The following is a 17630-nucleotide window of genomic DNA, read 5'->3' as shown; positions in this document are numbered from 1 at the left end:
TTTAGTTTGGAAGGAAAGGACCCCACCTAGAGTGGAGAAATACTGAGAGCAAGAAGACCTGGCAGATAGATCAAAGGACTATCTATGAGGGATCCAAAAGAAAAGTCTTGAAAAAATGTAGGCAGCCAGAGGGAGTAATCACAGGAAGACACAGCTTCTGGGAGAGAGGAAAATGCTTTGGAAGGGAGAGGTGTCCCTTAAGGGCTAGTTTGGCAAGAGAAAAGAAGAAAATGGCCAAGATAACAGCTCCATTGAATTAAGTTAGTAGAAAAATATCCAAAGAAAACAAATCCCTTCCTCCAAAGGCCTCATTTATTTTAAAAAAGAGAACAAAAAGAATAAACAACTGTATTTCACTATAGCAACAGAAGAGGGTGCTCCTGATTTAAGAAACAGAATAAGCCACCCAAACACCACTCCCTGTTCCTTTATAGGAACACCTGTTATTACTGATACAGAAAAATCCAACACAAATGAACATCAACAAAATCTACAAATAATCTGCCATCCAGGTAGCTACTTATTTAGAAAACCTCAAAACTGAGAGCTAAAATCAAAACACGAACCACCAGGAAGTAGAGAAAAACATTACAATACTCTCAACATGGAATAAATATAATTACGCAAGTCTTCATGGATATCAATGAACAACACAGAACAGAAATTTTAAAACTCAGAATAAAAATGGAAAAACAACAGGAAGATATGAAATGGAAGTTGGCCAAACTCAAGAAAGAAATTAAGAGGAAAATCAGTCTCAGAAATGAATAAATTAGCAGGTGTCCAAGGGAGAATAGAGATGACCAAAAATACAGAAAGGATAATAAAGAACAGAAATAAAAGGAGCCAAGAAAATTAAACTTAAATAAAACAGTAAAATACATCTGAAAGTGGTGGATATAAAAGGTAAAGAAAATCTAAGATAAGACTAATTGTGGTCCCTGAAAAAGGAAAAACAAAACAATGGAACAGATCTACTATTTAAAATTTTAATTTTAGAAAACATTCTTGTAATAAAAGAAGTCCTGATTTTCATACCGAAAGAGCCCCACAGAGTACCTAGAAAAACTGACCTAGAATTCTCAACTGAGGTATATAGCCTTTTAAAACTATTATTACACATTAAAGGAATCCTCTGACCTTCCAGGCAAAAATATATAAGTCGGTTAACAAAGAAAAGAAAATCAGGTTGGCATCACACTTCTAGTAACATACTCATAAAAAGCAAGACATCAGTAGAGCAACATTTTAAAGAATATCAATGGAAATAAGCCAAGGATTTTATAGCCAATCAAGCTATCCTTCAAGTATCAAGCCTCTAGAGCAGGAATTAGCCAGCTTTTTCTGTAAAGGTCTGTAGAGTAAATATGTGTTGGGAAAATAGAATAGTTTGGTCAGGGCCCTCGCCTCAGGTCCAGTTGGGTATGGTTCAGCATCCTTTGTAAGCAAATTGTGTGTGTGTGTGGAGTTAGTGTGCATGTGCACCAATGTATCTTTTTAGTTTTGTTGCTATTTTTATGTTCTTCTAGAGAGAAGAGAGAGAGTGAGAGAAAGAAAGAAAGTTTTAGTGAAGCAGACAGGCAGGTATCTGTCTCAGGCGTCCACCCAGTGCAGCCATGCTTTCCAACCTATGCCTCCAAGGACCTTTTGGCCAGTTACCTAGCTCATAGACCTGCGTGAAGGGGTCTGGCGACCCAGCCTGGTGTATGAAGGGTTTGTGACCCAGTCTGGACAATGGACTTGAGGGGTCTGGGAGCACCAGACCCAGCCCTAGCTCGGCAATTGGCCCAGTCGTGCAGGATTACCAGTATATAAAAGAGCTCGACAACTAGCGTGGTCATGTAGCTAGACAATTGGTGTCACAAACAGTATTAAGAGCACTACAATTGGCTATGTTGACAGGATTCCAGGCCTTAGCGTAGCTCAACAATATGTATGGGCCACATATGGTCTCTGTTAAATATTCTTTTTTTTCTTGTTTACAACTCTTTGAAAATATAAAAAAAAAACCACTCAGCTCACAGGCTTTCCTAGACAGGCCTGCAGGCCATAGTTTGCCCATTCCTGCTATAGAGAAAGTTTTAAATGTGTAAGAACTAAGGGAATATTATACTTGGGAGCTTTTCCTACCATGAGTTGAGCTTCATCCAACCAAGAGATAACTGAAAATTTCTGCAAAAGTTGCATTTAAGTGTTGAACTTGTATGAGGATACTTCCAAAAGTTCATGGAAAGATTTGTATTCTGTTTTTCTACTAACTTTGCAGTACCCTCATATAATTATGGATCTGAGACTAAAACAAAGGTGACGGGATAAGACTAGGAAGAATAGTAACAAAAATGTTACATTATTTGACAAAGGAGAAATAACAACTAAAAATAAATGAGAAGATAAGGGAGTTAAAGGTGAAAGTAGAGCAAGTTTTCTGATTATAAAAAGTAGGAGTCACAGCATAATTTTAGAGGTAACAAACCAAAAGCAGAAGCATAAATTTTTAAAAAAAAGGAAAAAAGAGGAACCAAGAATACTAGTATAAATGTATTACTATAAAGGTAAACACTAGAACAAAAATACTAACCTTCCTAAATACCTCGAAGACAAAAAGAAGCGAATAAATCACATAGTAAAAGACATCCAGTAACTGTAACTAAATAACATGGCAAATCTTAGACTAAACATATCGATCCTATCAATTATGTAAATAGAAGATAAATGCAAACAAAAAGAAGGCAGAGTATCTTGATATACAATAAGGAAGAATTCAGGCAAAAATGCATTAAAATGAGTCAAAGAAGGACACTTTGTAATGCAAATATAATATTTACATAAGAACAACTCTGTGCCAAATAACACATAGAAAACCTACATAAAGCAGAAACCATAGGAGACGCAAGGATAAATAGTAACACATGAATAAAAGCACACTCTAACACACCATTCTCAGTTCAATAATATGTAATACACAATGTATTCAGCAAGGCAGACCACAGACAAGCCATAAACTAGGGAAAATATGAGATTATCTTTTCCACAGTATATTAAAAACTCTTTCTAATCAGAAATAAATGGAAGACAACCCAATAGAAATACTTGAACAGGTAATTCCCGCCCTCCCCTCCAAGGGGTTATCAAATTGGGGTCTATAAAATATAAAACATGGTTAACTTTATGGGTAATGAGAGAAATTAAAATTCAGAACACAGTGAAATAGCATTAAACACCCATCAGATTGCCAAACATTTTAAAGTAAGAAGACAGCATGTGTTACTGACAGTGCGGACCAACAGGAAATCTCCTGGATTCCTAGTGGGAGTGTAAATTTCTACAATCATTTTGGAACACAATTTGGTATCGTTTAATTAAGTTATAAATAGGCATTTCAGCAATTCTAGACACTTATCATGCACTGTGGCCATAACTTTTGAAGTTTGAGACGCCGCAGCAAGAATAGCACAAGTTTTTTTTCCCTTCTCTGCAATTTCACAGATAGAAGATTCATTTTTACCATATATCTTAGCAACCTAAGCAAACAATTTTTTTTCTTTCCTTATTAAGAACTTCTTCACCTTTTCACTTAAAGGAAGTACTTTACGGCTTCTCTTTGGCATAACATAATTGCAGTATCACTACTCTTGTGCTTTGGGGCCACTATTAAGGAAAATAAGGGGATTACTTGAACCCAAGCACTGCAATATCATGACAGTCAATCTGATAACTGAGCTGGCTGCCAAGTGACTAAAGGGCAGGTAGCATATACAGCGTGGATATGCTGGACAAAGGGGTGATTCATGTCCTGGATGGGACAGAGAAGGATGACAGGAGATTTCATCATGCTACTCAGAACGGTGCACAATTAACTTATGCATTGTTTGTTCCTGGAATTTTCCATTTACTATTTCTGGACTGAAGTTGACCATGGGTAACTGGAAACTCAGAAAGCAAAACTGTAGATAAGCGGGGTCCTACTAGTATATAGTAAAATGCTGTAAATTGGCTTCTGCCACTCTGGGTTCCTATCTTCTCTAAGCTAATCAAGAAATACCTTCCCATCTTCATTCCAGGCCACATAAAACAGCCACTATACGCTTTTTCAAGAATGCTGGGCATTCCGATATATTCTTCAACACTTGGTTAAAGAGGATATGATGAATCCTTTCAATATTTTTATCTCCCAACATCTTTGGGTTTCTTGCTCTACTTTTTAAACAAGAAATTTCTAGCATTCTAAATTTACTTAGTATAAGCCACCATATGAGGGTACTTCAAAAAGTTAGTATTATATTTCAATACTATTTTTCCACAAACTTTTTGAAGTACTTTTGTATAGTCCAGAGTGCTGCAACCTGTTTTGTCAGTTTAGCAAACTGTTTTTACCACTTGCAACTGCTTGAATTAGCACATTAAATCCTGAATCTCTGATAAGTGTATCCATATAATTAAACTTGAACCAATCTAAAGTTATATTCCTTCATTCCTGGTCTGAATCTATTCCCAATAATATTCCTCTAAGTTCCTACTGGCATAAATTAGCAAAATATTGCAAAGTGTTTGCAATAATCAGTCGAGATTCTCATTTTTAAGAGTTTGTTGCCCATACCTTACTTTCTGTACCAGATAGTGAATCAGTTCAGTGAAGGTTTAAGAAGGAAGGAATTTAATAAAGGAAATTAAATATATCAGAAAGACCAAAGGAACAAGTTCTAGGCATAGTCTCCTGTAATTAATGACTTTTCTATTAGCAAAGTTACTATCTTTGAGGCTATCACCAGAATTATGCTGAAAGCAAGAAGCCATTGTTACTGCTATTATCGCTTCTCACACTCAGAAAGCTGAAGGAAAAAAAATACTTAATTCATAAAAAAAAAAAAAAAAGAAGAAAGTAAAACTGTTATTTACAGATAACATGATTGTGTATGTAGAAAGTCCTAAAGAATCAACAAAAATATGTAATAGAACTTAATGGAATTTAGCAAAATCTCAAGAGACAAGTTCGATGTATAAAAATCAATTATATTTCTTGTTCAGAACGAGTAAATGTATAGAGACAGGAAGTAGATTATTATTTGCCTGAAGTGGAGGATGAAGGAAAATGGGGAGTGACTGCTAATGCGTACGGGGTTTCTTTCTTGGTTTTCTTTTATTTTCGTTGATAAAAATGTTCTAAAACTGACAGTGATGATAGTTGCACAACTGTGAATATACTAAAACCATTGAATTGTATATTTTAAATGGGTGAATTGTATGGCATGTGAGGTATACCTAAATAAAACTTTTATTTTTTAAAATCAAAAATAACTCATTATATTTCTAAAAACTAGCAGCAATTAGAAAATAAAAATTTTAAATAACATTTATAGAAGCTTCGAAATACCAAATACTTAGAAATAAATGTAACAAAAGATGTGTACAAGCATTATACCAAAACCACAAACACTGCTGAGAGAAGAAACTAATGACCTAAATAAATGGAGGTCTATATAATGTTCATGGACTGGAAGACTCAATACAGTTAGGTTATCAATTCTCCTCCCAAATTGATGGACAGATTCAAGGTGGTTCCAATAAAAATTCCAAGTGGTCTTTTGGTAAGAAATTGATAAGCTGATTCTAAAGTTTATATGAAAACACAAAGAATCTAGAATAGCAAAACAATCTTAAAAAGAATAAAGTTGGAAGTCTTACACTATATAATAAGAACTACTAATACAAAGCCTTAGTAATGTAGATTGTATAGTATTGGCATAAGGATAAAAAAAAGATCATTGAGCAAAAAGGGGAAGCCAGAAATTGTCCTAGACCTAGAGTTAGTTGATGGGAAAAATAAAGTCTCAACAAATGGTTTGGGAACAACTGGATATCTGATGAAAAAACTAAACCTTAATCCCAACCTCACTCTGTACATGAAACTTTGTGATGTGGTGGCTCTCTTCAAATTGCCTCTATTTTCACAAAGAAAAATTATCACAGAAAATGTAAGAGAAAGGAAGTATGATGATTTGAAGAGAAGGTAAGACAGAGTTGTTTAGACAAGTAGTAATGGATTAGGAAAATATAGTATACTTGTCGGCAGAATTAAAGACTCATTTGAGATTTGTGGTTTGGGTTTTTGAGAGGGTTTTGACAAATGAGTATAAACTTGTAACCATGGAAAAGTTAATGTAACCTTCTGTGTTTTAGTGTCCTTATCTGAAAATGGGGATAATAGTACCTCCTCACCCTCTTCAAAGAGTTGTTGAATTAAATGAGTTAACATAAAGCACTTAGAACAGTGATTGGCTCAATAAATGCTACCTAACTGGTTGTTGCTATATCATTATTATTATTTAGATAGGTAGTTATTATAGTGGTTAAGAGTATGAGCTCTAGAGCCAGTTTAAAACTCTTAGGATCTAATCCCAGCTTCAGTATTTACAAGTTATATGTACAACCTGGGCAAGCCATTGAAACTTACTGTGTCTCAGTTTCCTCCTTTGTAAAATGGAGATGGTAAAACCATAACCTACTTCATAGGGTTTTTTCCCCTTCACAGGGGATTAAATGAGTCAATACGTTTAAAATACTTAGAATAGTGCCTGATAGTTGGTACTCATTGTTAGCTATTATCAAAACTGGTACTGTTATCATCTTAAGAATGTCCTAAATACATCCGATAAATACTCGCAAAAATCTCCCAGTCTCCCCATCATTTCTTGAGAATAAACTGGTGATTTGAAGAGTGTTCATTAATTCCTTTAAACCATTGTTATTCAGATTAGGTAGTATATCCAAGGTCATACAGCCAGTAACTAGTAACTGGTAATAAACAATTAACCACTCGACACACTATAGGTGTCTCTTCTGAAGAGCTGAGTTAATCAAGTACAGGTATAAATGTATGAAATTATAAATTAGCTATTAAGGCTGCCAGTTAAATGAAGGTTGGTGTACCTTAAAACTAGTAATTAAATTTGAGAAGATAATCCAAAAAGGTGTTGGTAGCTAACTTCTCCCCTCACCGCATTTCATTCAGGCATATTGTTTGCTCACTCACAAATGCAGAAACAAAAATTGGACTATCATTAACAATAGTGATATTAGAAGTATAATTCCAGAAAACTTAGACATTTTAATCTGCATTTTCATTTCGATTGTTTTTGGGGGGGTGGCTGGCCGGTACTAGGATCTGAACCCTTGATCTTGATATTATAACACTGTGCTCTACCCAACTGAGCTAACTGACAGCCCTTTATTTTAATTTTAATATAAATATTATGTTGCAATACCATATTTAAACAAAAATTTTAATATCATACCTGATGGTTCTGTCTTAAACTGAGAGTCATATCATCTCCACTTTTCCAAAGGAACTGACTTAAGGGAATGACAGATTTGAAAGTGATATTAAAACATGATTCCATGAATATTAGCTTTTCATATTTTAAATATTTTATTTGATGTTCTGTAAACACAACTATAACATTAAAATTTTTAAAAGTCAGCTTGAGACCTGTATCATAATTTCTTTTAAACTCATTAATGATCAACATAAACCACATTTAGTATGAGTAATAAGTCATATTATATTATAGCTAAATTCAAATCATAGTCTAATGTCTACAGCAATGTAAAATAATGGGAAATTTTAGAAACATATTTTATTTATAGTTCTTTTGTGAATAATTGCTTATAAAAATCCTTGTCTTAATTTCAAAAGACTGTATGCACAACTGTTGTCTAAGTATTATAATTTTGAATGAAGTGATACCAATGTGAAACTCAAGAACAGTGATTAGTTTATCTATAACCAAGAATCTAAGAAAGGCAGAAAAATTAGTTCTAATAAAGGAAAACAAAGACATTTTTCTGTCATCAGGTTGCTCCTAATGACAAAAAGATATAATAGAAATAAATTTTAAATAAGAAATTATCCCTTACTATAATGGAGAAGAATGGTAGTATATAACAGTAAAGATCAGACTTAAGGTACTTTGAATTAAAAATATTATTAATTTCACTCATATCTTTGTTCTAATTAAAAGTCCTTATTATAGTACTCTGGATATCTCACTCTTTTTTAGTTTAGATTATGACATGTGAAATCAACATCTATACTAATTACCTTTTTTTGTTGCTAAAATAATCAGTGTTTGAATCTTCCAATGATCTTGACAACTCAGAATTTCCAATTTGATTTTTTACAGCCTGGTTTTCTTTTGGAGTGGCTTTTCCCCCAGCTTATGTTGATGTTCACCCATGTCAAATAAAGTTTAGAATATTAAGAAAATACTAAAATAAAACTTTGTTTTTATATGCATATATTATAATCTTGTCCTATGTTCAGAATCCCCATTAACTTTACTATCCCAGATATAAGGCAACAATTTCCAAAGTGAATTTCAGGAAATATTAGCTTAGATGAAAAGAAAATTCTCTGGTTAATTTAGTTTGGAAAACACTGAATTAAGCAACACTAAACAGGAACATACCCCTCTACATACACATATACATATGTACATACACACACATATAAACTCCTACTGCAGGATTTCTGTCTCTGTATACAACATGAATCTGCAAGAGCGGGTAAGTTAGGTTTTATTCAAAGTTGACTGTCTTCAGAGACCTTTTGCCAAAGCATCTTTTGAAATAGTGCTCTGAAGAACCTTCTCTGGAAAATGCTGGTATAAATACAGAGCACAAAATATCATTTGTTATTTCACATATATTTTCATTTATAAAATCTTCCTTCATTTTAACAGAATTTCTCCATATAGAAAAATTACACTATCTTTAAAATATTAACAGTGATGTTCTACATAATCTATAAGAACAAAAGATCCAGGAACCTGGCAGTGCTAACACAGATTTTTTTTTTCCTTTGGAGAAATCTTTTTTTAAGAAAAAATAAAATGAGTTAAATTAATATTTGAAAAGTCATTTTAAAAACACTGCCACAATATCTTGCAACCTGAAGCCCATACTGGTTTAATTTTAGTTTGGCTGCTACCATTTATGTCCCAGCTGGCATCAGAATAGTCATTTAAGGACAACAAACAGGGATTTTCTATAAGATCTATTCAATGCAAAATCAACAAATATTAGATATAACAGCAATTTAAACACTAGTAGTAAAATACCACACCCCCTATCCAATCAAAAAAAGAAAGAACAGTGCAAAACGGTAGATTCCAAGTTACATTTTGATAGGGATGTAGGACATGTATCTGTTATTCCTAGTAACATCTTAGAAGCATAGCGTACCACACCATGTAATAACGGTATAACTTAATAACAAAAAGAAAGCAGGCCTATTTACTTTTGAAAAAAATCATAATACAGTGCTGGTCGTTTTCTCTGTTGGTTAGAACACAGTGTTATAACACCAAGGTCAAGGGTTCAGATCCCTGTACCAGTCAGTTGCCAAAAAACAAAAATAAAAAATCATAATACAATGTTTTGAGAACTATAATAGATATACATATAAAATATCATAGATTCACAGAAAAGGGAGTGATAACCATGAAACTAAGTTCAAAGAAGAAAGTAAGAGGAATTTAAGCAAAGGAATTTTTCATTTTTATCAACAGCGAAAAGTTCAGTATGACTCTAGCACAGTATTGTAAAGCATAGGCTTTAGTCAAACATACAAGAGCTAGCTAGAGTCCAGGCATTGATACAGGAGGTATGACTTCAGGTAAGTTATTTCTCTAACTTCAGTTTCCTTATCTCTAAAGTGGCATAGTACCTATAAAGCACCTAGCACTTTGTCCAATCCTTAGAAATCTCTTGATTTCGAGTTCTGATCTCTATCCCACTGCCATTTTCCTATTTCAGGTCTTTATTACCTAAGTCTGTTTTCCACATTGTCACCTAAGTTGTTTTTCTAGAGCTGAAATCTTAATCATGCCACTCCTGTTAAAAACTTCAGATGGCTTCCCAGTGCCTGCTAAATTCCTTAGCTTTGCAAGCAAGGCTCTTACAGCCTAAGTCCCTGCCTACCTCTTCAGAAGTACCAGTTCATGGTACTTCTCTCTCCCCTCTCTACCCCCATATTATAATAATAGTATTATTATTAATAATAGCAAAAATTTATTGAACCATCTACCCCATTAAGTAAATCCTGAAAGCTCCATTTATATCATGATCTACATGAAGGAAGCCTTCTGTAGGTAGATGAACAATCTACATGGCCAAATGCTGCAACCCTAGATTACAGTATGAAGGGTTCTCTATGTCATCTCAAGGAGCTCAGATCTCAAGTAGTGATCAATGAGTCTTTCTAAAGCAAGGAGATAAATAATCCAATTTGTAACAAGAAGAATGATGCTGACAGCACTATAAGAGACCATAAGCAAGGAAGGAGGCTAGACAAGATGGTTTCTAAGGTTCCTTAACCCTAAGAATCTATTAATTCTACAATAATAATAATTTCAAATCTTAAAGTCTGAGATGGAAGAATGATGAAACCAAAGAAAAGCCAAGGAAGTATACTGAGTTGGGGCAACGACAGAGTCAGGAATTAAATGGGTTAAAGTTGAGGCATGTCATAAATGTAGAGATGTGTAGCACAGAACCATGGGAAAGAACAGAAGACAACAATATGTAAAATATGTAAAAATGGGTAAAGCAATACTCCTTTTCTCCCTTTTTAAATTATTTGAAAAACATAAACTGTGCATATTATCACCAGTCATAGTTTTCCAAAGAGGGGATGACTCAGATTTGAAAGGAGAATGAATAGAGTAAAATAAGAATGAATAGGGAGAATGAATTGGGTAGGTCATAAAGTAGAAAATGATCACAGATCTGCTAATCTGCACAAAATAGACTAACAAGGTATTTTCAAATGAATTCCTTCTTGTTAACTGCAAAGTAATGCAAATAAAGTTTCTTATAGCATTAAACACATATACTATAAACTCAAGTAAAATGCTGTTACCAATGAGCCAAAATATACTATATAGTTGGAAAAATCCCAAATAGTATTATTTGGTCAATATCATTTGGTCAAGTATAAAGATGTTGACTCTGCTGTTATTAAAAACTGGCTCATTCACAAAAATTTCTGAGAGTAAAATAAAAGAACAGCAAGATGTACATTCAAAAATATTTAATAATATAAACATTACATAAAAGCATCTGCAATTACTTAAAAGCATATTACCTACATTCTCCTCAAACTTCAATATCATAAATTTATCCTCTAAGTTGTCACATATTTCAGGAGGAATAGCATGTTATCATTTTTGAACTACTATAGTTATTACCTAAGAACATAGTAGGTGATCATTATACACTATTGACTCACTGATATAGCTATATTAAGATAGTTATTAGTTTTCAAGAAACATTTATTCAGCACTATGTTCTAGGCACTGCGCATGACTGTTGAGTATGTAGCAATAAATCCTTGTCCTCAAAGAGTTTACAATGTTTATGAAAAAAATTATTTAGAAACTGGATTGCTCTCCAACAAAATGGCAAATAAACCACATAGCAAATAAAAGTTAAAACCAAGAGTATTGAAAAAATTATTTATATTTGTGATTTTTATCTGTAAACACTGATAAAAAGCATTTTTACATATTTTATTAAATGTATCAATTTTGAGCCTCACGATAAAGAGTAATAATATTGAATGGGAAATTGCCAGGCCAGATATACAAAAAATATTAAGCTACAGTGAATAAAACATGTCAGTACTTGTTCAGAGGATAAATACACTGAACAGAGCAGAGTCTAAAAGTTGTCATATAGAAATTTAGTGTGTGGTAAAGATGTCATTTGAAATCAGAAGGGAAGCAATGAATGGATATTCTGGGATAACTGGATCGATACACATTGGAAGAAATAAATCTATACTGCATCACTCATTATATCAAACAAATTCAGGAAGCTTAAAGAATTAAATGTGAAAAATAAAAAATTCAAGTCATTCATCATCAAATATTCACCTATATTTTCTTTTAAACCAGGAGTGGCAAAGCCCTTTCTAAATATGACATCCAAGTCAGAAACCATAAAGAAAAAGTGTACAATTTTGATCACATAAAAATTATATTAATCTACAGACTGGAAAAGTGTTTATAACTGTGCAAAAAGCTTTTACAAATCAAACTCAAACATGAAAACTTAAACACAAAACAGAAAAAGGGTAAAAATAAAAATTCATGAAAGATATATAACTGCCTGATAAACATATTAAAAGATGTTCAATCTCACTAGGAATCAAAAAATTGCTAAAAGTGGAAAAGTTGAAAGCATATTTTTCCCACCAGAATGGCAAAACTTTTAAAGACTGATAATATTTCAGTGTTAGAGTGCATATATTTTGCATTCTTGCACACTACTGGAGAAATTTGGCAATTAGCATGAAAAATTTTAAGAAACTGCACAACTATCATCAATAAATTGCAGTGTACATATGGAAATAAAAATTGAAGGACTCCTACCTCACACCACATATAAAAATTAATTCCTAGTAGATGAATGAGCCAAACCACAAAATCTTTGCATACCATATGATGTTAAAGCAAGCCATAAAGCAAGATAATACAGGACCTTTTTTTCATGATCTTGCAGTAGAAAAGGGATTTTAAAAGAAGACATAAATAATACTAACCATAAAAGAAAATGCTGATAAATTTAGCTATATTAACATTTAAAAACTGTAGTTCTGCTTCTGCTTAGGATATAGAAAGCCAAAAGAGTGGTCCCACCTGAACCAGGAGAAAAAGTTAGATAATCTATAAAATGATATTTTTTATCAAATTCATCACAGAGTTGATACTGCAAAGCGACTAGGTGAGCCAAATTTCACTTCAAAAAGATAATGGCGACTGGTCAGTTAGCTCGGTTGGCTAGAGCATGGTACAAGGTCTGGGGTTCAGATCCCCACACTGGCCAGCTGCAAACAAGAAAAAAAAAAAAAAAAAAGCCAAGAATTTTTCAAAATTAATGGAAAACAAGCTGCTTGAACAACACAGATTCAAGAAGCTCATAAAACCCCAATTAGAATTTAAATAAAATTAAAATACTGTGTAAACTGTAATCATACTGTTCAAAGGAAAAAATCTTAAAAGACAGCAGAAAAAAAGAATCAAAAAGAAAAATAACACTTGATTTATCATCAGAAATTATGCAAGCCAGAAGACAACAGAGACATATCTTTAAATACCAAACAACAACAAGAACAACAAACAAAGCTGTAAATCAGAATTTTACAGTTGGTGAAAATATCTTTCAAAAACAAAGACAAAATAAAGTCTTTTTTAAATGACAAAGCTGAGAGAATTAAGTATTAGCAGACCTTCACTACAAGAGATTTTAAGGGAAGCTTTTCAGGTGGAAAGATATAGTAATAAATGAGGGTAAATATAAAAATTCACTTTCCCCCTTATTTTTAATTTCTTTAAAAGACAGGTGACTGTCTAAAGTAAAAACTGGCAACAATGTATTATAGGGTTTGTAACATATGTAGAAGTAAAACGTACAAAATGACAGCAAAAAAGATGCAAGGGAGGAAATATAAGTACACTGTTATAAAGTTCTTATATTATATATGAAGTTGTATATAATTTGAACCAAAGTAAGGTGCATAATGCATAGCCTTGAACAGGAGTCAGCAAACTTTTTCTTTAAGAGCAAGAACATAAATATTTCAGGCTTGTGGACCAGAAGGTCTATGCCACAACTACTCAAATAAAATTCAAAACAGACCTAATTAAACTATACTGTTAAGGGATACATATCTAGGTTGTAAAACTATTAAAAAAAAGCAAGAAAACAATTATCACAAGAATCAAAGTAGTAGCTATCTCTACTGGAGAAGGAAGAGGATGTGACCAGAGAGGGACATACAAAGTTGGAAAATATTCTAAGAAAAACAATACCACATCACTTTAGAAACATAAATTAAACTTCTAAAAAACAGGAGGACAAACGCATAAAGCTGCACTGAGAAAAGTGTTGCCCACAGAACTATTCATAATAGCATAAAATTAATATAGGGTTGGGGAAATTATGACACAAGGGTATTCAATAACAATGTAGATCTATATCAATATGAAATGTCTATGATATATTCTAAATAAAAGATGCTTTAAAAGAGTTTGTATGTGACCTCATTTTTGATCTTTTTTGTTTTGTTTTGTTTTGTTTTGGTGACTGGCTGGTAAGGGGATCTGAAACCTTGATACTGGTGTCACCATCATCATGCTCTCCCAAGTGAACTAACTGACCAGCCTCCCCTCACTTTTTGAAAAATAAAAAATACATATTACATACAACAACTGAGAAAAATAGCTGGAAGAATATGCACCAAAATACTAACAGAAGCTATCTCTGGGCGGTGGAATTATTGTTAATCATTGTTTTCTTCTTTATACTTACTGATGTTTCTAGAACTTTTAAAAATGAGCTTATGGCCTCTCATTTATAGTATTTTTTTTTTTTTTTTGGAATAAAGCACCAAGAAATTAATACAATTTAAAAATTCCCCTTGCACTGAATTCATAGAATTAAAAACTCCCACCAAAGTTTTTTGGGGGTTTTGTGCAAGTAGCATAGTTCAGGAATTTGGCCAGTAGCCCAGGGTGTGAAACATGACATTACTCATAACTTTATGCAGAGCAATTGCCCACTTCTTTAGCCACTTGACCTTGTACTATTCAGGAATACTGGGATTCCACTCTGAATTTTTGCTTCCTTCGTATTTTTTTCCTTTAGCCCTTAAGTGATTATTATGACTGGAAAGCAGAGTTATGCCCAGATAAAGAAAGTAAAGACTCTCACTGAGCATCTCACTGGCATTAAGTAATAAACAGTAAATATTAAATGTATCTAAGATTAAAGAAAGTGTTACATTTGGAACATTGCTGGGTACAGCATAAATTTTGAACACTAAAGAAATATCATTGGTTAAAAATTAGTATATTCTGCAGCTACAGCAGATGGTGTAATTAGTTTTGGGAGGATTCATTTCATTTATAAATGTTTAGAAAGTATATCTGTTTTTTCTTCATGGTTTATTTCCTTAAGTAATAAGGTAAAAAAGTCGAACAGATTTTTTTCTATTGATTCTTAGAATGTAGCCAGCTTTATTTGTATATTTATGTTTCATATTAATGTAAGCACTTTTTAATTACCTACCACTTTTGAAAAATCAAATTATTAGTAAGTTGATAAGTATAATCAGATAAAGATTTAAAAATTCTTTGAAATACATATGTCCCCCAACATTAAAATTGTTTTGCTTTGATTTAACACTGTTTTCCTGGATAAGATCTTTCTGGCCTCTGAACAATACCAAAGTTTTATGCAGTAATGTCTTCCTTTCCCCTCCCCTGTAGCCTTAATTTTATCTGAAACAATTTTATCATAAAAGAAGTACAAATGGTAAAGTTGGTAAGTAAAGATTATTTAAGTGCTGTAACCATTTTGATTTTGTTTTTATTTTAACATAGTACTTAAATTGTTTTTTTCCTCCCATCTGGCAAAAACTTTTTTCAAATCCCCAGATTGAATTGTAGCTCTCCTGTTGTACTGCATATATTTGTAAGGTTAGGTTTGCCCAGAATTTACTCACAGACCTGATTGCTAAAATGTATTATAAAAAACTTCTCTGTGTTTCTCATTCCAGTTAAAATAACTTTCTTTCTGATTTTTGTTAAGAAGCTCTTTCAAAGTGTTTTTTAACACACCGGGATCTCTTCCAGGTTCTTCCTTTGACAAAGTAACACCAAGTGGTTTGTGGATTGTTCCATCAACCTCAGCAACACCATTAGTCTGCCGCCCATCTAAAGTAACTGTTGACGAAGCTGAATAAACATTTCCTAAATGGTCCATTATAGGAAGCAAATATAATTCTGGTTGAAGAGCCTAAAACATATAGGAAATTTTAAAAATTAGTTTGTAATGAAGAAACAGTATAAGTTAAAAAATTAGCAGTTTAAACTATCACATTACATACATATGGAGGAGCAAATGATCTGAGCTTCAGCTCTGATTCTTGCTTTTCCTTCACCTGGAAATAAATAAATGAGAAAAAATTAAAGCTTTTGTAATTTTTCAGTTATTTTTACCTCCACTTTTAGTGCAGAAGGCATGTATCTGCGGCATATAAATCAAATTTAAAAGCTAGCAACTGTGGCTAGATTCTAGAAAATGTAAAATATAATCCTATTTCTATTCACTGTATCCAACATAGGAGAAATTCTATGCCATTTAATAATAATAATGATGATTATGGCTATCACTTCCATAAACTATGTGCCAGGTACTACTTTAAGTGTTTTATATATATTAACTCATTAATCCTCATAACTTTATGTGATAGGCACTAATATTATCTATAGTTTACAGAGAAGGAGATTGAGGCAAAGAGAAGTTGAGTAACTTGTCCAAGATTGTATAAATAGGAAGTTTCTAAATTACTATTCAAAGCCAGGTAATGTGACTCTAGAGTATAATCTTGTAAACTTTATTTCCTATATATTCAACCCATAGAGCTCATTTGTTATTCATTTAATTAACAAATATTGAGGGCATACTATATGTGTAGGTAGTATTTCATATGGTGGGGGTACAATGACAAATAAGACAAAATCCCTGCTCTCTTGAAGCTTACATTCTACTTGGGAGAGCAGATATTAAATAAATAAATAAACATGATTTAGGACTGTGATCTGTGCTTTATGAAAATAAAAAACAGTGACATAATAAAGAGTAACTTGAAGAAAGAATATCTAAAAACCAGGTGGTCAGGAAAAACCTGTGTGAAAAGATAATACTTGAGCCGAATTATGAAAAGAAGTAGCCAACTGTCCAAAAATCAGGGGTAAGTGATTTCCAGGCAAGTACAAGGACCATAAACCAGAAATGAGTTTGTCATATGTGAGGACCAAAGGAAGATTTTTTGCAGTTAAAGTGTAGAACCAAGGAGAAAATGGTAGTAGGTGAAATCTGAGAGACAACCTCCTCCTTAGGCCCTCCTTATCTCTTGCCTGAACCACTGTAAAAGCCTCCTACCTGAAATCCCTGCCTCTAGTCTCTGCCCACTTCAGTGCATCTTTCTCAGGTCCAGTTAATTTTACTAAAGGCTGTGATCATGTCACTCTTTTGCTCAAAAACTCTAAGACTTCAAAATACAAAAAAAAATTCAAACTATTAATATGGCATTCAAGACCTTCAACAAACTTCTTTATTGCTTGTTCCCCACTACATCCTTTCACACAGTCAATGATCCATTAAAAAAATGAACCATTTATTCTTTCTTAATTGGCTATTTTCTACTTTTGTGCTCATCCTATTTTCTCTGCTCACAAAGCTTTTCCCGCCCTTCATCTTTGCAAGACCATTTCTCTTTCAAGATCCAAAGTGATATTGCTTCTTCCTCTAAGTTCTCTACCTCCCTTCTTCTCTTGATGGAAGTAATGAATTTTTCTCTTGAATATACAAAATATGATATTTTATTTATTTATTTAATATATTTTATTTTCACCACTACACTGAACACTCTTTAAGAGCAGGATGCATATGCAATTCTTTTTTCTAGTTTTGTATATAGAAAAACATCAATAAATATTTACTGAAAATAAGATATTAGAAGAATTTTAGAAGTTGACCTAAATTGTCTTTCAAATCCCTTTCAT

The 17630-nt window shown here is 32.8% G+C and overlaps 1 protein-coding gene across 1 annotated transcript in view; it reads right to left on the bottom strand.

Annotated features, from left to right (window-relative positions):
• The window catches only part of SPATA1 (spermatogenesis associated 1), a 42717-nt gene that overhangs the window by 16817 nt on the left and 8270 nt on the right, over window positions 1–17630 (bottom strand). Inside the window, exons 4-7 of the mRNA XM_063106294.1 lie at window positions 15950–16003; window positions 15630–15858; window positions 8099–8213; window positions 7293–7350 (exon numbers count right to left, since the gene is read on the bottom strand). Coding sequence (XP_062962364.1) covers window positions 7293–7350; window positions 8099–8213; window positions 15630–15858; window positions 15950–16003 — 456 coding nt within the window. The remainder of the gene's footprint in view (window positions 1–7292; window positions 7351–8098; window positions 8214–15629; window positions 15859–15949; window positions 16004–17630) is intronic.

Source organism: Cynocephalus volans, chromosome 8 (genome assembly GCF_027409185.1).
Source record: "Cynocephalus volans isolate mCynVol1 chromosome 8, mCynVol1.pri, whole genome shotgun sequence".
Taxonomy (NCBI): domain Eukaryota; kingdom Metazoa; phylum Chordata; class Mammalia; order Dermoptera; family Cynocephalidae; genus Cynocephalus; species Cynocephalus volans.
The sequence above is the reverse complement of the archived record's forward strand: the minus strand, read 5'-3'. Positions and strand labels throughout refer to the sequence as shown.